The 25,636-nt window shown below is 36.9% G+C and overlaps 1 protein-coding gene across 1 annotated transcript in view; it reads right to left on the bottom strand.

The window, feature by feature from the left end:
• The window catches only part of MED13 (mediator complex subunit 13), a 119,829-nt gene that overhangs the window by 74,893 nt on the left and 19,300 nt on the right, over positions 1-25,636 (bottom strand). The window contains exons 3-7 of the mRNA XM_021718947.1: positions 8,104-8,249; positions 7,038-7,235; positions 4,788-4,982; positions 4,092-4,254; positions 3,496-3,606 (exon numbers count right to left, since the gene is read on the bottom strand). Coding sequence (XP_021574622.1) covers positions 3,496-3,606; positions 4,092-4,254; positions 4,788-4,982; positions 7,038-7,235; positions 8,104-8,249 — 813 coding nt within the window. The remainder of the gene's footprint in view (positions 1-3,495; positions 3,607-4,091; positions 4,255-4,787; positions 4,983-7,037; positions 7,236-8,103; positions 8,250-25,636) is intronic.

Genomic DNA, 25,636 nt, shown 5'->3' with positions numbered 1-25,636 from the left:
GAGGCTGCGGTGGCCGGGAGCGGCCACTGCACTCCAGTCTGGGTGACAGAGTGAGACTCCAACTCAAAAAAATAAAATAAAATAAAAAATAAATCAAAAAATTAGCCAGGCATGGTGGTACATGCCTGTAGTTCCAGCTATCTGGAAGGCTGAGGTAGAAGAATCGCCTGAGCCCAGCAGGTCGAGGCTGCAGTCTCCAGGAGTGTGCCACTGCCCTCCAGCCTGGGTGACAGAATAAGACTCCAACTCATAAAAAAGAAAGAAAGAAATAATGAAGATCAGAGCAGAACTAAATGAAACTGAATTTTAAAAATTACAAAGGATCAATGACACGAAAAGTTGGGTCTTTGAAAATTTAAACAAAATTTACAGACCACTAGGTAGATTAATCAGGAAATAAAAAGACTCAAATTAGCCCAGAAAAAAGGAGACATTACAACTGATATGACAGAAATTCAAAAGATCATCTAAGACTATTATGAACACTTTTATGCAAACAAACTAGACAATCTAGAGGAAATAGATAATTCTTGGAAATACACCCCCACAACCTTCAGTCAAGAAGAAATAGAAACCCTGAACAGACCAATACCGAGTAGCAAGATTAAAACAGTAATTAGAAGTCTCCCAACAAAAACAGTTCAGGACCTGATAGACACACCAGGAAATTCTACCAGACATTCAAAAGAACTGATACCAATTTTACTCAAACTATTCCACAAGATTGAAGAGAAGGGAATTGTCCTCTAACTCATTCCACGAGGTCAGTATCATTCAGATACCAAAGCCAAGAAAAAGAAAACTACAGACTAATATATCCCTTATGAACATAGTCACAAAAATCCTCAACAAAATATTAGCAATCTGAATTCAACAGTACATAAAAATTTATTATAAATAAATAAATAAAAAGGATTAAAAACCTTTCTTAAACATGAATTATCTGCCTCATTTCCAATAGAGGCTTCATAATACCAAAAGACTTGTTTATGAGTATATTCTTAGCCTAGGACAAAGTAAGTGTTAAATTTAATGAATAACTAATAATCACAGCAGTATTATTATTATTATTTTTTGAGTTGGAGTCTCACTTTGTCACCCAGGCTGGAGTGCAGTGGCATGCTCACGGCTACCCCAGCGTCAACCTGCTGGGCACCAACAATCCTTCTGCCTCAGCCTTACAAGTAGCCGAACTACAGACACAGACTACTGCGTCCAGCTAATTTTTCATTTTATTGTAGAGATGAGGTCTCGCCAAGTTGCCCGGGCTGGTCTCGAACCCACAGGCTCAGGCAATCCACTCATCTTGGCCTCCCAGAGTGCTGGGATTATAGGCTGAGTCACTAAGCTTGGCCTATTCCATATTTTTTCAAAAATGATACAGCAAAAGTCTAGATTAGGAAGTAAAAAAGAAGAGCTGTTTGATAAAAATGCCAATAAAGAGGGAAAAAAGCCTAATTTCATGTAAGCATTCTACTGATCTTAGGCCAGGGATGGGGAAACTTGTTTTAGTAAGGGACAGTAAGGGACCATATAGTCTATGTCACAACTACCCAACTCTGTCACTGTAAGGCAAAAGTAGCCATAGACAATATGTAAATAAATGGATGTGGCTGTGTTCTAATAAATCCTTATTTATGGATACATATGGAAACAAAAGTTTAAATTTCTTCTTTTTTTTTTTTTTGAGTTGGAGTCTCACTCTGTCATTCAGACTGGCGTGCAGTGGCCGCTCCTGGCGGTCTTTCCGCCTCAGCCTTCCAAGTAGCTGGAACTACAGGCATGCGCTACCACGCCCGGCTAATTTTTTTGATTTTATTGTAGAGATGAGGTCTCACCAAGTTGCCCAGGCGGGTCTCGAACCCGTGGGCTCAGGCAATTCACTCACCTCGGTCTCCCAAAGCACGGGATTACAGGCTGAGCCACCAAGCCCAGCTAAAAGTTTAAATTTCAAGTAACCTGCATGTATCAAAACATTTTTCATTTTTTTTAAATTTTAAAATAATGTAAAATTCATTTTCCACTTACAGGTCATACAAAACAAGCAGTGGGTCAAATATGGCCAATTGATCATAGTTTGCTGACTCCAGTATTATACAAATTATGCTCAAGACCAGGTATATTTTAATTATTTTACTAATTTAAACTGTTAAACAGGAACTAATATCTCCATATTTTATTCCAATCTCTCTATCAGCAACAGAGGCAAGTTTTCAACAGAGTTGCCAGACTTTTAAAAATTGTACATTCTTTAATCCATTCTATATTAGAACATTCAATCTAAGCAAAAATATACCAGAACACTTGACAGTCTGTCACTGTACTTAAACAAATAGAACTAATGTCAGAAAAACCTTGGACTTAACCCGCAGCACTCCATTCCTTTGGCTTATTTTCATGAGAAAGAGGGGTGGCCATCTATTCAATCACAAGTCCTAGGGATATCAAAGCCATCATTGTTTACTTGACTGAAAAAGTATATGATCTACCTTTAATCTACAGACTAAAATAATAAACTCCTTTAGGCAATATAATCTTTAAAGGCTCTGATAACCAAATCTCATCAACAGGTCCCAATATATAACATAAGTTGTCTAAAGAATTCCATATCCATCCATTCATTTAACAATCATTCAGTGAATATAGTTTATTAGAAAGCTTTTTTTTTAATTAAAAAAAATATTTTTTAAGAGAGACATAGTCTCACTATGTTGCCCAGGCTGACCTCAAACTCCTGGGCACAAGTGATTCACCCACCTCGGTCTCCCAAAGTGCCTGGATAATAAGCATAAACCACCATGCCTGGTTGAAAGCCTGCAATTTGACAGTACAGCTTTGGTCAAGGGAAATACAGTCATACTTTTTGAAATTTTTTTTTAATCTTAAAGATGTGGGGTACAATTCAGAATTTGGTATACAAGCGGTCGCTGTACAGATAAAGTTTGGGCATCCCATTTTTTGGATTTCATTTCAGCATTTTACCTATAGCTGCCCAAAGAGTATTATCAGAAATTACTACACAAAGGTAAACACGGTATTTACTACAAAAAAAGACTGCAGAGGTTTTTACCTAGAATATACATCATCTCTTTTATAAGAACCCTTGGGAAAAACTTCTCATGCAAGGTCATCAAGAAATGCTTTTCTCAAGAGATGTGTGCCTTTAACCTTATAGAAACTACATACATCATAATCCTATACAAAATTCTCATATCATAATCCTATACAAAATTCTCTTCTATTTGGCTATTAGGAAGCAAAACTTTCACAGTCCACCTAGGTCAACAGTTAAAGAACTTAAGGCATGCATTTGTATGTACTTCTATAATCAGCTTCAGATTACTAAACATTTTTACCAAATGTTTTCTTTTCAAAAAAATCCTAACATATTATATTTCTGTAAGCTACCTCAAATAAAGTGGGGTATAAGTATTCAGCTGCATTAAAAAAAAAAAACTATCACACACAAGTATCAATTGGGAAAAAAAAATCTACCTCAAACAACTGCAATTTGTTCTTTGTGTGGCTTCAACAAAATTCCAGGATGCCACTTTATCAGCTGTCTCTTCTTCACACAGACCACCTGATGAAGCAGAATACTTCCTCCTAAGATTTGAAATTATAAAATTCTTTAGAATTCACAATGTTTTCAATTAAATCTGAATTTAGCATCAAAATTAATTTTTAAAATCAATTTTTTTTGAGTCAGAGTCTCACTCTGTCACCCAGGTTGGAGTGCAGTGGCATGCTGACGGCCACCGAAGCCGTGATGTCCTGGGCTCAGGCGATCCTTCTATCTCAGCCTTCCAAGTAGCTGGAACTACAGGCACACACCACCACACCCAGCTAATTTTTTGGTTTATGGTAGAGACGAGGTCTCAACAAGTTGCCCAGGCTGGTTTCGAACTCCTGGGTTTAGGCAATCCTCTTGTCTCTGCCTCCCAAAGTGCTGGGATTACAGGCATGAGCCACCGCACCCGGCCAAGATCAATTTTTTAAACTAAGGAAGTCATATAGATGACTGTTTATTCTTCAAGTATCTAGTTACAAGTAATTAACAACATGCAAATTTTGAACTTGAAAATACATACTTCTTCTGTGCTCTGTTCATATTGCATTCTTGCCAAACTCTATCCACCACATGATTTGCTAATTTTCTGGGTATTTTCCCGCCATGGTGGCTAGTACTATCAGAGTTGAAGCCATCAGACACTGAAGAAAATTTGACCCACTTCTGGGCAGACTGAGGATCAACTGAAAACAAACAATAAGAATAAGCTATAGAATAAAGGTAAGTTCAAAGTAAAATTATTTGGAATTTTTATTAATCTGTAATACACCTTGCTCCAGCTATCTGGTAAGCATATTTATATTTTGAGGCAAAAAGCATGTTACTTTAAATACAGACAGCAAAACAACTAAAAACAGGGGATACAAACTGGATAGTAGTGTATCAATGTTGATTTCCTGACTCAGAGGATCAAATAATAGCTGTATAGAAAAATGTCCTTAATTTTGGTAAATACAATGAGTACATAGAAGTAATGGGTCATCAAGTTTGTAGCTTGTTCTCAAATGGTTCAGAAAAAGACCAATGATAATTCATGTATACATATAGAGAGAGTGAAGGAGCAAACATTAACAGTTTAGAAATCTGGATGTGAAAATTATTTGTACCAGCAACTTCTCAAGAAGTTTTAAATTATTTCAAAATAAAATGTTTTTTAAATGCTTACTCAAAATACCAGATTTATCAACAGAACTGATGGAAAAAATTAGTACAATACCCGTTTGGACTTCCTCAGGAGATGTAGGTGGTGTAAGAGTAACTGAAGACATAGCAGGATCTCTTGTGGAAGCAGGCACTTGATGGACACCCACACAAGAAGATGAACAGTGAGAGGATCCCACAGAACTAGGAGTAGGAATGTCTGACTGAGAGACTAGAACAAAGCATGCTGGGTAGATCATTCGGACACCAGCTAAAATGAAACAAAAAAGGACAAGAAGATCAATCACTGCCCACAGTGGAATTAGTTTCACTCAAAAGTACTATAATGAAAAAGTAAGCCAGGCTTGGTGGCTCAGCCTATAATCCCGCGCCTTGGGATGCTGAGGTGAGTGGATTGCCTGAGCCTGTGGATTCGAGACCTGCCTGGCCAACTTGGCAAGACCTCATCTCTACAATGAATCAAAAAATTAGCCAGGTGTGGTAGAGCATGCCTGTGGTTCCAGCTACTGGGAAGGTTGAGGCAGAAGGATCGCCGGAGCCCAACAGGTTGAGGTTGCAGTGGCCGGGAGCGTGCCACTGCCCTCCAGCCTGGGCGACAGAGTGAGACTCCAACTCAAAAAAAAAAAAAAGAAAAAGTAAAAAATAGTATTATAATGTGTAAATAAAAATATATTTTTTGAAAAATATACTCTTTTGGCATAAGCATATTTTTTTTAAGAAGAAACCACAATAAAACTTAGTTGTGGTTATCTCTGGTGAGAGAGACTTAGAAGAAAGCAGATTTCTTTTCATTTTTAGGTTTTCTATGAATATGCATGGTTTTTAAAACTTTATTTGCACATTTAACAGACAATAATGTGAATTACTTTTAAATTTTTATTTTACAAGTTTAACAAAGGTAATCTGGGCATGAGAATTATAGGCCATTTCCTATTTTCTTCTCTAATATGTCTTTATTTTAAAAGACTTATAAATGTTTGTATTTTGCTTCTGTTTTGTCACAACTGCTCTGGTTTAATGTTTATTAAAATTAAACACTGGTAATGCTTTTATTTTTTTATTTTTTATTTTTATTTTTTTTTAGTTGGAGTCTCACTCTGTTGCCCAGGTTAGAGTGCAGTGGCATACTCACAGACACCCCAGTGTTGACCTGCTAGGTTCTAGCAATCCTTCCACCTCAGCCTTCCAAGTAGCCGGAACTACAGGTGCGTGCGTGATACCATGCCAGAATAATTTTTTATTTATGATAGAGATGAGGTCTTGCCAAGTTGCCCGGCTGGTCTCGAACCTGCAGGCTCAGGCAATTCACTCACCTCAGCCTACCAAAGTGCTGGGATTACAGACTGAGCCACTAAGCCTGGCCGTTTTTTTTAAAAAAAAAAAACAAAAAAACAAATGAGGCAATCTTTAAATATAACATTACCATTAGATTCCATTAAATACATTATTGTAGATTCTAATTCCAATCTTCTGCTAAATTATACATTCCTCATGTCTCTCTAAAGCAGAGTATATGTTTTCATCCCATTGTCAGGTTTGGTTATGTGACTTGTTCTGGAACAGGTGTACATGTGATATATGCCATCCTAATAGAAACTTTAAAAGTCAGTGCAGCCTCTCTTACTTCTTTTTGTAAGAGATTAACGTGTCCCAGATATGGTTACCTTGTTAACCTGGGTCTCTGAATAGGAAGACATATAGAATACAGCCAATCTGAAAAAAAGATGATCTGGGCAGAGCACATGAAAGTCACAAGTTCCTTAAATACATTTTCTGCCTTTTAAATTACTGGAAGTGATAATTTTATCAAATGTTAAAAAATTACATAATATAGGCTGTCAACTTTCCAGCCTCCAAATATTACTTCATTCACAATTATTCTTGACCTACCCTTAGCATGCTTCCCTCAGATGGGATTATATTTCCCTGCCCCAATGACTTTGGCTTGGCCACTTAGCTAAGTTTGTCTAAGGCTATGTGAGCAGATGTAACATATACCACATCATAGCAGAAGCTTTAAATACACTTACATGGTTAGGCTCAGTCCCTATTATTCTCCTGTTCTCATAAGAACAGCATGTCCCAGATACTGGGTACTCCTTTAACCTACATTACAGAATGAGAAGACACATGGAGCCAAACCACAGCTAAGCTGTAGTCCTTAAGTAATGTGAGCAGGAAATAAGCAATAAATAAATGTCTAGCATTGAAAGCCACTGAGGTATTAGAATAGATTATTATTCAGCAAAATCTAAATAATACATATATGTATTTTCCCCTCAGGAATAATACTCAGAATCCATACCAACAAGAACTTCTACTGCAGCTAAAGAATCATCTTCCCAATCCATATCTTCCTGCTTTTCTTCAGACATCTCCTTCAAGCAACACGAGATAGGATAGAACTGTTTCCATTCACCAATCAATTTTTTTGTAGCTGAATCAGACATCTTGAATGCCTGTCCTGTGAGAGTGCCATTTAGTCCAAATGGGCTTAAGATAACTAGAAACCCAAAGCAGGCATCAAGTAAGTAACTAAGGACTGTTACACCAAGTAAGATTACAATGAACAGTGTGGCAAGTAATTATGCAATTCCAAAAAGAAAAGGAAACTCATAACAATCATTCCAGAGAAAATCAATTTATTATACTTCATTATTGTGAAGATAAAACGCAACACTGAGTTTATTATAAAAACTGCAAAAAAAAATTTGTCTATTCAAATTCTCAGAATTACAGTGTAAATTGGGGATATTTGTGTATCCTTTAATTTACTTGACTTCCACTAAGGAAAGGCAATTTGAGAGAGAAACAATGTGGATATATAAATCTAAATGTGCTGCCCACATAAATTTTCAAAAACACATACTAGGTTTAAAATTAAAATAAGAACACACTGCCAGTCCTTAAAAACAAATCAATAACTTTATTCAATATATCCTCTGGAATTCAACCATTTTCAAAATATAAATAATATAAAAAGCCTTTGTGTAGTTATGTTAAACAAGGCTTTTAGGACCTAACATACAAGATGACCTTGAAAAATATTAGCACATATAATTGCAATATGCTACTTAAAATAACACTTTCTCCCACATAGTCTAAAGGTGGAATCTGAGATAAAGGGAAAAACAAGAACACTGCCAATTATGTGATCATTCACATTTAAGAATTTTTTTTGGTAATATTTGTATTCAAAAACATATTTGTTGACATTATACTCTAATGGTGGACAAAAAGTAAACTACATAAAAAATCATCATTAGATCAAGGGAAATCTCATCAATACCAAAATGTAAAATTACCAACCTCAATAAGGATCTTCTTGAAATAACAAAAGATCAAATAACTAAGACAATAACATAATCTACCTTGAAATGGGCTATTAGACTGTTGCGCAAGGGTGATATGCTCTTCACTGAGAAGATATACAGGTTGATGTTGGTTAATTTCCACACTGGTACAAACATTACTGTCTCCATGCAAGAAAAAGGTGAAAGAGCAGGACAGATGTTCACTAATGAAGAAGAAAAAGTTATATTTTAGTGATGATTAGCAAAAAAAAAGTTAACTTATTTTTCTTGAGAAGTTATGCCACAAAAATGAATACTGTATTTAGCCCAGAAATTTTACTTTATATCATCTGAAGAAAAAAGGACGTGAACAAAGATTTAGCTATAAGAAATGTTCTTCACAACACTGTTTATAAGAAGAAAAAAGCTGCAAATAGAGGAACCAGTTAAACAAGTTTGGTACACCTACACATACAATTATTATATAGCCACAAAAATAAGGTAAGATGGAAGAGTAGGTTTAATGGAAAGGGGTAGGATACCAAAACAGTATGATCTCAATTTTTTTTCCTTTTTTTAAGCGACGGGGTCTTACTGTGTTGCTCAGGCTGGCCTTGAATTCCTGGGCTCAACAGATCCTTTCACCTCAACCTCCCAAGTAGCTGGGACTACAGGCATATATGCCACTGTGCCTGGCTCTCAATTTTTTTTTTAATAAAAAAAAGAGCTTTCATTGGTTTAAAAAAGTCTAGGTGGGCAACAGAATTAATGGCAAAAATTTTTTATGTTTACTTATTTTCCCTTCCCTACATATATGAAACTAAATGCAAATACATTTTATTATTTCTGAAATTGTGCTATATAATCAATCATTTAGTGTAATCCACTCACAACCAATTAAGTTATTTAAAGCAATAATGAGTCTCACCACTGAAGGTACCCCAGATATATATATGCAAAATTATATATCTCATGAAATCTAAGTATGGTTAAGTACACAGGTGGAAAATAAAGTTCCCAAGGAAGAAGATATATCCTTAAGATACAATTTGGAAAGATCAAGTGACCCAGAAGGGAATGAGACTGTACACTAAGAAGAATCTATTTTTCTTATTTCTTTTCCACACATTTATCTTAAGAATTCATCTTCAAGAACCAGTTCTTTATATTATGGTCATTAATCAACTCAAAACTTGTTGTATATATGAGTCCAAGCACAGTAATCCCAAAGCTTTGGGAGGCCAAGGTGGGAGGACTGCTTAAGGCCGCACTGAGCTATGATTGCCCCACTGTACTCCAGTCTGAGTAACATAGCATGACCCTGTCTAAAACAAACAAACAAAAAACCCCACAATCTGTCGCATATATGCATAAACCTTGAATTTTTTCTGGACAAAATAGGGCACCATGAATTACAATTAATTTATAGTAAAAGTAATGCTAGAGCTAACAGAAGTATATAACAGAAAACAGACAGTAGAAAAGAGGTGAAAAGTAATACAGAGCTGAGAGTTTCTTCATCTTATATATATGAAGGAGTCAACAGATAACATCTAAAGTTGATAGAACAAGAAATTAAAATTTAAATGTATTAATTCAAGTTATAAAAGTAACTGACAGGCTGATCTGAAGGCTGTAAATTATCTCAATTGACAGTTCAGTCTTTCCCTTCCTTTCACCACTGTACTTGACTAGTCTAAAAATCTTTAATAGAAATAAAATTAAAAATAAAAAAAAGTAACTGACAGAAAACCTAAAAATAACTTTAAAAAAAAATTTATCTTCCATGCTAAGGTATCAGTAGAAACAGTCTAAAGTTGATAAATCAAGGCCCAGAGGTAGTATAAGTATCTCTGCAATTACAGCAGTAACTACCAGAAGAACTAAACAAAAAAGTCATAAAACAAGATAACCTGGTTACTTCCAGGAATGGGACTCAGGAATCTAAGCAGCATCTCTGTTTGCTCATTTGCAGTACCATTCTGCTCTTCTTGAATTGTATTTCTTACTTTTTAAAAATTGTGAATTCTATATATTAATAAATTATTACTACATCTTTCCTCATTCCAATAATTTTTATTTTATAAACTTTTTATTTAGAATAATTTTAAATGTACAGAAAAGGTCCAAGATTGCATAGGAAATTCCCATATACTCTTCACCCAGTTTCCCCTAATGTTAATGAACATATTAGATGACCATGCTACATTTATCAAACAAGTCATTAAGGTTGATACATTACTATTAACTAAACCCCAGTTTTTATTTGCATTTTCTACTTATGTCCTTTTTCTATTCCAGGATCCAATCCTAGACTCCATATTGCATTTAACCAACAGTTTTTAATAGAAAATAAAAACTTAAATTCAGTTTGTTTCTCCTCTGATTAAAATTTTAGTCTTATAATGGCTATTGGTTGAGTCTATATAAAGACTCAGACAATTTGCTGTGGTTAAAATAGTATAAATCGCTGGTCACAGCGGCTCACACCAGTAATCCCAGGACTTTGGGAGGCCAAGGTGAGAGGACAGCCTGAGCCCAGGGGTTGGACACCAGCCTGGGTAACTTGTCAAGACCTCACTTATACAATTAAAAAAAAAAAAAAGGCTAGCCATGGTGGCTCAAGCCTATAATCTTAGCACTTTGGAAGGCCTAGGTGAGAGGACTGCCTGAGCCCACAGGTTTAAGAACAGCCTGGACAACTTGGGGAAACCTCATCTCTACAATAAATTTTAAAAAATTAGCCTGGCATGGTAATGCACACCTGTGGTTCCTGGCTGCTTGGAAGGTTGAGGTGGAAGGACCGCCTGAGCCCAGCAGGTCGACACTGGGATGGCCATGAGCATGCCACTGCACTCCAACCTGGGCAACGGAGTGAGATTGACTCAAAAAATAAAAGTAAAAAAACATTAGCCGGGCGTGATGGTAGGAGGCTAATGGTTGGAAGGCTGAGGTACAAGGATTACCTAACCCCAGGAGATCAAGGCTGCAGTGGCCGTAAGTGTGCCACTGCACTCCAGCCTGGGCGACAGAGTGAGACTGACTCAAAAAAAAAAAAAAAAGAGACTGAAATCTAAAGTAATCACCAAATCAAGAGGAGTATAGAGATCATTAACTAATAACAACTTTGAGATCTGTCCTCTCAGAAACAGACCATTTCCACTGCTCTACTTAAAGTAAGAAGCTCAGCTTTACTATTCCTATCCAGCAGTATTTTCAACAATGGTAAGATATGTGTAATGCAAAACACACAACAAAACCTTACCAAATACCAATATATTTCCAAATGCCTAAAACAAAAACAATAAAACTACACACATTTAAAAAACCTCTGCATTAAACTCAGCATTATATTCAGATCTATATGCACTACATAGTAAGCCACCAAGAAAAAGCAAGAGTTAATCCTTTATTCAACAAACATTCTAGGCTAAGCATAAGGCATTGTGCTAGGCACACTGTACAGTTATGGTAAGTGCTTCATACAGGATACTATGAGAATGTCTTAATAAGATTAGATACTAAAAATAAAATGTTTAATTTCTAAGGGGAAAAGAATCGAACTTAGGTAACATCATAAAAGCTATTCTGATGTCCCATGATGCCTTACACCAACCTACCCCCAGTAGCTATCATTTCTATGACCCCATGTCTGGTCTTCCTCAAATACTTCTCTCTCACACTGGCCTCCCTGCTGTTCCTTAAACACATCAAGCCTACTGTTCTTGACCTCAAACACTCTAAATTCACCATCTTTAGGTCTTTGTTTAAAAAGATACCTTCTAGGTAAGGATGACTTCACTGATAATCCTACTTTAAATTGCCCCCAATTCTGTTTCTGAGGATTTGTTTTAGCTAAAACGATGATCATCATCTGACATATTACATAGTTCACTTATTTCTCATAGTCACCCCAGAATGTAAGCTCTGCTATTTGTCTCCTTTGTTCCATGTTATATTCCCAGTATATGCAGTTAAGTCCTTGGCACAAAGTGATGCCAGCAAGTAGATACACACTAAATACTGTATAAAGTCCAAATCTGAGCTTATTTCCAACCACATGTTCCTTATCAAATCTATACCTATAAGTTGTCCAAGCTACAAAAATAATTCATCTACATTTTTCTTTTTTCCTTCACCCCTTACCTTAATTTATTAATAATTCCTGCTGATTCTAGTTCTTAAATATCTATGATTTATCAGTTCTATATGTCTTTTTAAGATCTGAATAACTGTTTTTTGTTTTTTGAGTTGGAGTCTCACTCTGTCGCCCAGACTAGAGTGCAGTGACCGCTCCCGGCCACCGCAGCCTCGACCTGCTGGGCTCCGACGATCCTTTCGCCTCAGCCTTCCGAGTAGCCAGAATTACAGGCGCGCGCTACCACACCTGGCTAATTTTTTGATTTTATTGTAGAGATGAGGTCTCGCCTGCCCAGGTGGGTCTCGAACCCGCGGGTTCAGGCAATCCACTCACCTCAGCCTCCCAAAGGCGCGGGATTACAGGCTGAGCCACCAAGCCCGGCTTGAATAACTGTTAAACTCTCTATTTATCTCCTTGCCACACACTGCTACCAGTGATCTTTCTAATAATTAACTATGATCATGTAACTGGAAAGCACCAAATCATTCAATAGTCCTCCGATGCCTTCAGGACTAAATCCAAACCATAGCATAGCACTTTAGACCCTTCAGAATCTGATTCTTGCCAAACTCTCTAAACGAAGATATTTACCTCTCTCTTTGTATATTACAAACTTCTCTCAAGCCCCGTTCAACCATCACCTCTGTGCTCCCATAATACAACCCTTTGCACTCTGAGACATCTCATGGATCACCTACCAACAACTTGATTGCACTTTTTTGCAAAATAGTGAAAAATGAATCACTTCATATTAAATAGTATACCGCTGGAACCAGTTATTTTACTGTAATGATATTTGGATTATAATGGAATTTTAGACATTGAGGAACTTATGACAAAAAAAATCAAAATTTCATATCTTATATTTTTCTAATGTGTGGAAATATGTGAAAGTCACTAACATGCAGGTTCATTAACACATGTTGTGCAACAGGCATTTGTTTGACGTCTTCCACCTGGTGTTTTTCTATTTGAGCAGACAACGCAGTCTCATTTTCTTCCTCCTACATTAATAATATGCAATATTTTGTCCAATCTGTTGTTTGAAGATGATGTGGAAGGACACAATCATGATTCCTGAAAACCACTTATCAACTAATTGGTCAGAAGTTTGACAAATTTCAATGGGACACAGGTTTTCTGCTTTTGTTTTTAATGCTTGGTACAGTATACAGGAGTTAATAATGCACATTTCTAGTCCTGGGAAGAGTAATTTCCTCTGCTATTTTCACAGAAAACAATACATAGAAACATATTAATCTGCACAATCCACACTACTCATATTTGCAATATAATTCAGAATCATTTCAGGCTTTTTGACTGGTAAAATATTTTTGCCACATAATGTCATTGTGGTACATTTCATTCCTGCATGATTCCAAGTGCTGAGAATTGTAATGATCCTTTTGTCCTTCCATGCAGGAAGCATAAGATTATTTTTCCTATAAGCTACTTTTTGTTATTGTTGTTTTTGTTGTCAAAAACTTTGGCTTTCTGACTTAAGCTGGTATTCTCTTTCAGCTGACTTTGAACCAATAAGATGATATTTCATATATAGTAGCTCTTCTGCTGGGACAATACTAGTGTAATATCTGTCTGTAAACGTGGTATCCTGCTGCATTGGGAACTTTTTCTGACAATTTTCTATTATAAATGCAATGGAATTCCGGGCTTACTGGAAGAGCAGGTCAAATGATGTTTCCAGATGTTATGCCACCATAGTATGGAAGTATTTTTAAAAGATACTTTGTTTTTGAATCAGCTAATGCATAAATGCATATACCCCATTTGGTAGGCTTATTTGGATCGTACGTTATGATATTCACCCTTTAAATTGAACAACGGATTCATCAACACAAATTGCCTGATTTGGTACGAAATACTGCAAAATTTTTGAATCGATGTATTCCAAATAGTTATTGGCCTTTTGAATATAAGTTCTGATTGTCCCGCCAATCGATGTACATGTCTTCAAATGAAGCATCCAGAAGATTTGCATAAACCTTTCTCTACTGAATATCTCTGAAAAGAAGAGCATTTTACTACTGAAAGCAGTTGAACAGGACTCTTGCAAATCTGGTACTTGACTTATTCCCCTATTTAGGATAGCTGCAATTAAAGTTAAAAAATTCCTGTCGGTCAACATCATGCCACTTATGTCATACCAGTTTGTGTGATAGCTGCTTTTTCCTTATTTTTTCATCCACGAAATGATTTATTTGTTGTATTACACTATGCACTAATTCATTTGTAAAATACAAGTAAAATAGCCAATTAGTCCTCTTATATTACTTGCTATTTGTGGTCCTGTTGTTTGAGGATGTACAACAAAATTTATTCTCTGTGGAGAATCACCTTTTTCTATAACAGTTTCCCATTCTTCACTTGATATGTTGCCTTCTACTTCTTCAAAACTACTAATACTTTCATCGCTATTACTGTCTATTATATTTGCCCACTTTCTTCTTGGTGGGATGATATCACTGTTGCTACTATTATTTTCTTCCAAATCAAGGTTTATTTTTTTCTAACTTATCTGTAAAAAAGTCTAAATCTAACTCATCTTTGCTGCTGTTTATAACTCTTTTTTCATTTTGCCATTGTTCTGCAAACTACATAAATGGATAAAAAATTTCTAATTGTAAATTACAAAACCACAAAATGAAATTTATCAAAAGATTATTACCTTTCCAATTTTACTTTTCCGACTTAGTGCAGATAGATATATTTGGTCTGTGCCGCTGGACATTTCAGTATAATTTGCCTTCAACTTTGAAAGTCTCTTTCTTTTAAGGCTACAGTAACTTGCTTTTCAAGATATGCCGTATGATACAATGGGTATACCCACAGCTGCCTTTCTTAAATGAACAGAAGTATCCACACCACTGTGAAAGCACTTCACACATTCTCTTTCTACCCAGCTGATTTTTTTTTTAATGTATATCCCAATACATGTCTTTATTTGCTATTTTGTGTAATTTGAATGAAAAACTTCAAGGAAACAAACATTTTTTAAAAACCTGGGCTGGTATAAGCTTATCCTGTATAATCACCAGCAATCTCCTTATGTCCCCTCAGTGGGGACATCTGACTGGCTTGCTAGATTTTTGATATCCCCTCAGAGGGGATATCCAAGAGGTTTGCTAGTTTTGCAATGTCCCCTCAGAGGGGACATCCGAGTGCAAAGGAATAATAATACTTATAATAATACTGCTATTGTTTAACTCCTTGTCAGTTTGTAAGTTCCTTAATAAAAGGAATTATCTGTCTGTCTGTTTATCTATTGAGGCAAGGTCTCACTCTGTGGCGCAGGCTGGAGTGCAGTGGCACAATCATAGCTCACTATAACCTCAAATTCCCGGTCTCAAGTGATTCCCCTGAGTGAGTAGCTAGGGCTCCAGGTGTGCACCACAATGCCTAGTTAATTTTTTTTGTTTTGTTTTAAAGGATCTCGCTATGTCGCCCAGGCTGGACTCAAACAATCCTCCCACTTCTGCCTCACAAAGTGCTAGAATTTCAGGCATGAGCCACAGCACCCAACCAGGAATTTAAATTTTAATATCTGGGTAAAATTGAGTTATTGGGTCTAATTATTCATACCTCCCCTTCTTTTATGAATTTAAAAAAGATTTAAGGCCAGACATTCCAGCCCTTTGGGAGACCAAGGTGAGAGGATTGCTTGATCCCAGGAGTAGAAAACCAGCAAAGACAGTATAGTAAGACCTCGTCTCTACAAAAAAAAAAAAAAAAAGTGTGAGAGAGAAAATGCCTTCTTTAATAAAACGTAATGTAACAATTTTTAATACCCACTTTCCACATCTCCCTAGCTCCTGCTAACCACCATTCTACTTTCTGCTTCTATGAATTTGACTAGCTTAGCTATGTCATATAAGTGGAAGCATACAGTATTTGTCTTTTTGTGATTGGCCAATTTCACTTAGTATAATATTCCGTTCTGTGGGTGCCTTTTCACTTTGTTGAGTGTCCTTTAATGCATAAAAGTTCTTAAGTTTGATGTGGTCCTATTTGTCTATTTTCCTTTTTCTTGTCTGTTTTGGTTTCAATAGCAAAGAAATCATTACCACGTCCAATGTCATTAAACTTTTCCCCTATGTTCTTCTAGATTTATAGTTTTAGGTATCACATTTAGGTCTTTAATCAATTTTTAGCTAATTTTTTTTATGGTGATATTATAAGAAAAGCGTCCAACTTCATATTCTTTTGCATGCTGACATCGTTTTCCCAAAATCATTTGTTGAAGAGACTGTCCTTTCCCCATTGAGTGATCTTGGCACTGTTGTCAAAGATCATATGACCATATAAATGGGGGTTTATTTTGGGTATCTCTATTCTGTCCCATTGGTCTATTTGTCTGTCTTCATGCCAGCACCACACTGTTTTTGTTTTGTTTGACTGGAGGGCAGTGGCACGATAACAGTTCACCACAGCCTCAACTTCCTGGGTTTAACCAATTCTCCCTCCTCAGTCTTTTTTTAAATTTTGGGGGGAAGACAAAGTCTCACCATGTTGCCCAGGCTGGTCTCGAACTCCTGTGGGTTCAAGCAATCCTCTAGCCTTGGTCTCCCAAAGTGCTGGGATTACAGGAGAGCCACTATGCCCAGCCCAACACACTGTTTTGATTACTGCAGCTTGTCAATATGTTTTGTTCACCCCTCACTTATCTAAGCTGTTTGGTGTAACTCTGCAGTTACTCCTATTAGAGATCATACTTCCACAACCCTTGACTTTGGGCTTACTTTATGATTTGCTTTTGCCAAGTAGAAGCTTGAAATGTGCTTATGCAATTCAGCTTGCCCTCCAGTGCTCTTTCATCACCATGGTAAGACATGCCCTGGCTGGCCTAGTGATCTAAAGAGGATGAGAAACATAGGGAATAGACCTCTACCCAACCTGTAATTTAAAGTATGGCCTAGACTGATAAAACTTCCTTCCATCACAAGTTGATCTGCAGATACATTAATGAAAATATATAAATGCTATTTACAAGCCACTAAATTTTGGGGACGGTTTGGTTACACGGCAATAGATGACAGAGAAACTAGTTCCAAATATGAAGTGCTGCCATAACTAAATCCTAAAACGTGTGGCATTGGTTTTGGAGTCAGAAATGGTGGGTAGAATGGAATATAGGACACTAGAAAAGTGGTGAGAAAACCCTTTTAAGAGACTATAAAAATGGTGACCCATGCTATATAATGAAGAAATATTGTATATAACTGTTGCCTGAAATAATCTAGAGGGCAGAAAAAGTGTCTAATAAATTTGTGACTTGAGGAACAGATCAAGTCAAAAATGTAAATTGGTTGCTACTAGGGATACTTAATAAAGTACTAAAAGAAAGATGAATACAGAAAATAACTTGCAGGTTTGCAAGCATAATTCAGAGAAAATACTAACAGCTAAGAACCTGCAGGGTCGCATAATGAAACTTTCTCAACAAATCAATGGTCTGATCACCATTACACAGCTTCAGGGAAAAGACCAAATCAAGAGTGTAACCAATCTAATACTCTTTGTTAAGAATACCAAACATGGTTCTTTTTGGGTTTTTTTTGTATCACTCTGTCACCCAGGCTGGAGGGCAGTAGCACCATCATGGTTTACCGCAGCCTCAATAGTCTGGACTCAGGCAATCCTTCCCTCTCAGCTTCCCAAGTAGTTGTGACTAAAGGTAGACACCACCATGTCCAGCTAATTTTTCTATTTTTGTAGGGAGGAGGTCTCACTATTTTGCCCATGCTGGTCTAGAACTCCTGAGCTACAATCCTCTCACCTCAGACTCCCTCAGTGTTTATAGGCATAAGCCACCATACCTGGCCTGAATATGATTCTTGATACCAGTTGAGACATTAAGATTTTTTTCATTACTTTTTAAGGCTTCATGTATTTATTTTTCTCAAAGAAAGCATTTAATGAAATATGCATACATATTACATGCAACTTATTTTGTTACTATATGTGGGAAAGCAACCATACATGCAACTTATTTTGTTACTACATGTGGGAACCATACATGCAACTTATTTTGTTACTATATGTGGGAATGCATATATGTAGCCATATCCGTGCTTCTCTTTCTTTTGAATGTCCTCTTTTCTGAAACAATTTTTCTATAACTGTTAAGGTTGAGTTAGAGAGCATACAAACATAATAATAATTTCTAAATAGTATTTTTACCCTAGCAAATCCTAATATTTAATTTCTGAGAGCAACATGCCCATCATGTTCATTATATGTATTGACATAAAACAGGCAAAAACCAGTTTTCAAAACAGTTTTCTCTCTTTAACCATATAAAGTATATGAGAGTCTAAAAGCAAGATCAAACATTAAAAACTTAAATAAATGAATATAATTTTCACATTCACCTAGAATAATTATGTATTTTTCAATATTACAAGTTGCTCACAGGTTTTCCAGGCAACTTTAGAAGATTTACATATGTTGTGGTAGAGGGGGGAAATTTTTAAGAAGAGGTTCAAGGAGAAAATACTATGCCAAGAAAAACATTTATTAAGGAAGAGCTGAGGCAGGAGAATCCTTGAGGCTGAGTTCAAGGCTATAGTGTGCCATGATCAAGCCTGTGAATAGGCTCTAACCTGGGAAACAGGGAAAGACCCATTTCTAAAATGGGAAAAAAAAAAAAAGAAAAGGAAATGGAAGAGATTCAAGCAAGAATAAGATATTATTTAGAAAAACTGCAATTTGATTAACTTTAGGGATCAATAAGTATGCTATAGAAATGAGTATGGTCAGGCACGTGACTCACACCTGTAATCCCAGCATTTTGGTAGACCAAGGCAAGAGGACTGCCTGAGCCCACGAGTGGGAGACCAGCCTGGGCAACTTGGCGACCTCGTCTCTACAATAAATCAGAAAATTACTGGGAATGGTGGCACATGCCTGTAGTCCCAGCTACTTGGAAGGATGAGGCAGAAGGATCGCCTGAGTCCAGCGGGCTGAGTCTGTGGTGGCTGTGAGCGGGCTACTGCACTCCAGCCTGGGTGACACAGTGAAACTCTAACTCAAAAAAAAAAGAAAGAAAGAAAAGAAATGATTATGAAACCTGTGCACGTATTTAGTACATGAACTGCAAATTTTAAAATCTGAATTGCAAATACTTCCAAGAATATTTGTAAGCAAAAGAATAATCTAAAACTGGCTCATGTTCTGTTATCTTTAAAAGACAAGGATGAGCATGGTGGCTCACATGCCTGTAATCATCCCAAGACTTTTGGAGGCCGAGGTGAGGGGACTGCTTGAGCCCAGGAGTTCAAGACCAGCCTGAGATGTTGAACACAGTGAGACCTTGTTCCTACAGAAAATCAAAAAATTAGCCAGGCATGATGGCACAGTGCCTATAGTCCCAGTTACTCAGGAGGCTGAGGTAGAAGAATTGCCTGAGCCCAGGAGTTTGAAGCCGTGGTAAGCTGTGAATATGCCACCGCCCTCTAGCCTGGGTGACAGAGTGAGACCCTGACTCAAAAAATAAAATAATTAAATAAACAAATAAATAAATGACAAGGAGGCTAGGAGACCTTTATTTTACATCCTCATATCTACTGTTCCTTTATCAGTGAAGTATGATAACCAAAAATACAGCTTTCAGCCAGGTACAATGGCTCATGTCTGTAATTCCAGCATTCTGGGAGGCTGAGGTGGGAGGAGTGCTTGAGCCCAGGAGTTCAAGATTACTCTAGGCAACATAGTGTGAGACCTTGTCTCTATATACAAACAAAAAAAAAAATTAGCTGAGTATGGTAGTACACACCTGTAGTCCCAGCTACTCAGGAGGCTAAGACAGATGAATCACCTGAGCCCAGGAGTTTGCAGCTATAGTGTAACCGTAACTGTGTCACTGCACTCCAGCCCAGGCTACAGAATGAGACCTCAACTCAAAAAAAAAGGGGAGCAACCCCCTCAGGTACCCTCCCACTATGGGAGCTTTTCTGTCCTCTCAATAAATCCCGCTTTCTAAAAAAAAAAAAAAGAAGAAAAAAGAAAAAGAAAAATGCAGCTTTCAATACTGTGTTTCACTTCATACAAGAAATAGTAAATAAGAGAGTTTCAAAAAGATATTCAAAATGAATTTTTCAGCCAAGTGCAGTGACTCACACCTTTGGAAGACTGACGCAAAAGGACTGCCTGAACCCAGGGGTTCGAGACCAGACTGGGCAAGTTGGCAAGACCATGTCTCTACAATTAAAAATAAAAAAATTAGCTGGCATGGTGGTGTGCACCTGTGGTTCCAGCTACTTGGAGGGATCACTTGAGCCCAGGTCAAGGCTGCAGTGGCCATAAGTGTACTCCAGCCTGGGTGACAGAGTGAGACTCTGACTCAAAAAACCAAACAAGCAAAAACAAAATGGATTTTTCACATGACAAAAAAAAAAAAAAAACTATGTGCAAAATGTTTTTCTGACAAGATTATTATAATATGGGAATTGTTAAAAAGTACATTAATTCAACCTTTCTTAAATATCATTTAGGAAAATAAATTTAGTCTGGTATGTGAAAAAATCATAAAGGTCATCTCTCAGCCTTTCCAATGAGTACTTCACCATTTTAACTTTGAAATCAGAAAAGGAAATTTGGCTTTTTTATGTAAAATGATAAATTGGTCTCCAAGAGGTCTCTGCAAAAACCCAACATTTCAAAGTGCAAAACATGTGACCAATGCTCTCAGCTCCCACCATTATCTTTACCACTCTACTTCCCAGCAACTCTCAGTCCCAAAGGTCCATGATCAAAGAGAAACATCACCTCCTAAACTGCTAGCATATAATCCCACTATACTAGTCTGATCTTACTGTAGTACAGAATGGTTTAAAATAAACCAAGTTTCAGTATGATATTGAAGAAAAACATATTCTAAGTATGAGATAAAATTTCTGAGCTTTTTTTTTTTTTTTTTTTAAAGAGATGGAGTCTCTCTGTGTTGCTCAAGTTGGAAAGCAGTAGCTATTCACAGGTGTGCAATCATAGTACGCTACAGCCTCAAACTCCTGGTTCTCAAGCAATCATCCCACCTCAGCCTCCTGAGTAACAAGGACTATAGGTATATACCATCACACCCAGCTCTCTGAGATTTTTATATTAAAGAAAAGCAACATTCTAGTCAGAAAATATTATAGGACAAGGAGAATATTAGAAATACTGACATATTAAAATTATGACTTTTCTTTTAAGGAGAACTATATCACTTACAACATCATCCCATCAAACATTTTTGGTACACAGAAAAGTAGATTTAAAATGAAGACATACAACTACAATGAGAATCCAAGATACTATTAGCTACTATAAAGGATTGTGAAAAATACCATTACTCTCCAGAAGTTTACACAGTAATGTCCAAAACAACAACGTGTGATGAGTGAGGAAGAATTTTACAATGAAACTCGAACAACCTACAAAACCTGTTGTAGAAAGAACTACTCCTCAATTAAGTACCGAAATTAACAAGATTCTTTTTTTGACAGAAAATGAAGACATGCTAATAGATTAAAGTAGACTGAATTAGGTGGTATCATATCTAATCTACTGCTAGTGCTTGTGTTAGAAACCTACAAAAAGATGATGCCTCATCTTGCTAGAAGGAAATTTGAGGCAAAAAGAGGTTAAATGACTTGTGTTAAAAACATAAAACTAGTTAAAGGGAATGCTGACTTAAAACCCCAGTCACAAGTCGGGCTTGGTGGCTCAGCCTGTAATCCCGTGCTTTGGGAGGCCAAGGTAAGTGAATTGCCTGAGCCCGCGGGTTCGAGACTCGCCTGGGCAACTTGGCAAGACCTCATCTCTACAATAAATCAAAAAAATTAGCCGGGCATGGTAGCACACGCCTGTAGTTCCAGCTACTTGGAAGGCTGAGGCGGAAAGATCACCGGAGCCCAGCAGGTCAAGGCTGCGGTGGCCGGGAGCGGCCACTGCACTCCAGTCTGGGGGACAGAGCGGGACTCCAACTCAAAAAAAAAACAAAAAACCCCTGTCACCCTAACATCCAATTTAAAATGGGCAAACGGCTTCAGCAGACATCTCTCTAAAAAATGATATATAAATGGCTAATAAATACATGGTAAGATGATCAATATCCCTAGTCACTAGGGAAATGCAAATTCAAACAAAATATGATACCACTTCACACCCATAAAAATTGTTATTTTTTTAAAAACAAAAACTAACCAATGTTGGGAAGGATGTAGAGAAACTGGAACTCTTTTACATTGCCTTTGGGAATGTAAAATAGTGTAGCCACTATGAAAAATATGGAGATTCCTCAAAAAAATTAAACTTAGAATTTCCATATATCCAGCAATTCCACTTCTGGGTATATAACAAAAGGAAATGAAAGCAGAGAACTGAAGAGAGATCTGTACACCAATTTTATAGCAGCATTATTTATAACAACCAAAAAGTGCAAACAACTAATGTCTGGCGATGGATGATGAATTGATAAACAAAATGTAGCACATATACATACAACGGAATATTATGCAGCCTTCAAAAGAATGAAAATCCTGTCACATGCTACAAAATGAATGAAGCTTGAAATAAGTCAGACATAGAAGGATAAAGACTGTATGATTCCATTTATATGAGGCACCTAGAACAGTCAAATTCATAGAGGAAAAAAGTTAGAATGGTGGCAACCAGGAGCTGGGGGAAATGAAGAAATTATAAGTTACTGTTTTATGAGTAGATTTTCAGTTTGGGATACAAAAGTTCTGCAGCTAGATAGTGGTGATGGATACACAACAATGTGAATACACTTAATACCACTGAGCTGTACACTGAAAAATGGTAAATTTTATGTAATATACTTTTTACCACAATTTTAAAAGCCCTAGTCATCTTAATTCCTAGATTATTCCATGAATTCAACAGTTTCTATACTTGTCATACTTTAATAACTTTTAAAAATACCAAAGCCTAGGGTTAAGACACAAGCATCAACAAACTTTTTTTTCCTTTTTAGCCAGGCATGGTAGCTCACATCTGTAATCCCAGCACTCTGGAAGGCTGAGGCAGGAAGATCGCTTGAACCAAGGAATTTGAGACCAACCTGGACATAGTACACTAAGACTTCGACTCTACAAAAATTTGTTTAAAAAATTAGCTAGACATGGTGACACATGTTTAAAGTCCTACCTACTCAGCAAGCTGAGGTGGGAGGATCACTTGAGCCCAGGAGTTCAAGGCTGCAGTGAATCATGACTGTGCCACTGCACTCCAGTTGGATGTCAGAGTTAGACCCTCAATTCAAAAAAAAACACACAATTTTTTTTAAGCTCTCCAGATGGTTCCCATACCCATACAAGTTTGGGGACCACTGTATTAATCTATATTTCTACAGTCTTCAGGGTAATTTTTTTCTTTTTTTCCAAGTTGAAGTCTCATTGTTGCCCAGGCTGGAATGCAACAGACCATCACAGCTCATTGCAGTCTCGACCTCCTGCTTAGCTTAATCATTCCTCCCACCTAGGCCTCCCAAAATGCTGGGATTACAGGCATGAGCCACCATACCCAGCCAAGAATAAATATTTTTCTATTCTTCAATTTACAGGTATACTGTCAATTTCCATGAATAATATTAAAATCCAGAAGATTTACATCTTACCTAAGAATTCTGTACATATTTCTGCTTACTTAGTGAACACACTGCTTACATTATACAGTAAAGAAATATGTAATATGTAGAAAGCAACATTATTATTCTGGTTTACAACTTCAAGTGCTCTGCAAGTGCTCCTTTATAATGTTCTGCTTTTTTAAGTATTTTGTTTTTACTAGTTCCTGTTACTTTAAAAAGATATAGGTACAGGAGATATACTAGTTTACATTTTTCTCATCAATGTTCTAGAAAGCATGAAAATGTGGAAAATTGACCATTCAAATCCTAATGACTCAAGCACCACTGAGAAATGCCACGGGCCATTAGTGCTATTACATCACACTTAAGATTTCAGAAATAATATATAGTAATCTTGATGACAGACATTAAGGACAAACCAGCAAAGACAAGCTACAAGAAAAAAAAAAAAGATATGTCAAGTGTACTGAAGTAACCATGCCTAACATAGCAGATAGTGGATACCCTGTGACATAAGGTATGGGATTCTCCTTGCCTTTAAGTGTCTAGAGCATACACAATTTAACATACGATTCTAGGAGGATTCACCCAGACAATACAGAAGATAGCTTTCACCAATAAACACCATTGAGCTCAGCTGGGCTTAAAGCCCTAGAACTGTATTGTTAATACACTAAACAAAATACACATATAACTAAAGATGACTTGAAATGTGGTCAATACAAATGGAGATAACTCTAAGTCTGAAATACACACCAAAATTCAAAGACGCTGTAAAAAAAAGTAAACTACTTAATCAACGTCTTTTGTATATTTAATTTCATGCTGAAATATTATTCTGAATATATTAAATAGACTATATTAAAATTAATTTCACCAAAATATTTGGAGTTTAACTTTTTCAATGTGCCTAAAAATTTCAATGTGCCTAGTAAAAAATTTTAAATTACACATTTGTAAAATTATAAAATTTTAAGTCACATATTTATACTGAACAGTAGTACACTAGAAGAGAAAAAAATTAGTCCTTAGAAAACAACAGCAATAGCTCTTAGCTTCTTTAGAAGTACAGGTTCTCAGAGATAGTGAGCAACGCAAACAAAGGACATCCTAAAGCTACTAACAGTTAACAATACATTTCCAGGCTAGGCACAGTGATTCATACCTGTAATCCTAGCAGTTTGGGGGTCAAGGGAGGAGGACTACTTGAGCCTAGGGGTTCGAGATCAGCCTAGGCTACAAAGTGAGACCTCACCTCTACAAAGAGCAAAAAATTAGCCAGCCATGTGGTACACGACTGTAGTCGCAAGCTACTTGGGAGGCTGAAGCAGAAGGATCACCTGCGCCTAGAAGGTTAGGGCGGCAGTGAACTGTAATTGTGCCACTGCACTCCAGCCTGGGTGACAGCGAGTGACACTGACTCAAATAATAAAAAATAAAAAGTAGCCGGGCTCAGTGGCTCAGCCTGCAATCCCGCGCTTTGGGAGGTTGAGGTGAGTGGATTATCTGAGCCCGAGCGTTCGAGACCTGCCAACTTGGCGAGACCTCATCTCTACAATAAATCAAAAAATTAGCCAGGTGTGGTAGTGCACACCTGTAGTTCCAGCTACTTGGAAGGCTGAGGCAGAATGATTGCCAGAGCCCAGCAGGTTGAGGCTGCGGTGGCCAGGAGCGTGCCACTGCACTCCAGTCTGGGCGAAAGAGCGAGACTCCAACTCAAAAAATAAATAAATAAATAAATAGTAGTAATAATAATAGATTTCCAGTGGAGACTGACATCTTACAGTACTTATTTTTTATTTTCATTTTTTTTTTTTTTGAGTTGGAGTCTCGCTCTTTCGCACAGACTGGAGTGCAGT

This window comes from Carlito syrichta, unplaced genomic scaffold (genome assembly GCF_000164805.1).
Source record: "Carlito syrichta isolate Samal-C Ts95f unplaced genomic scaffold, Tarsius_syrichta-2.0.1 Scaffold314028, whole genome shotgun sequence".
Lineage (NCBI taxonomy): Eukaryota > Metazoa > Chordata > Mammalia > Primates > Tarsiidae > Carlito > Carlito syrichta.
Note: the sequence above shows the minus strand (reverse complement) of the source record. Positions and strands in the feature narration are given on the sequence as shown.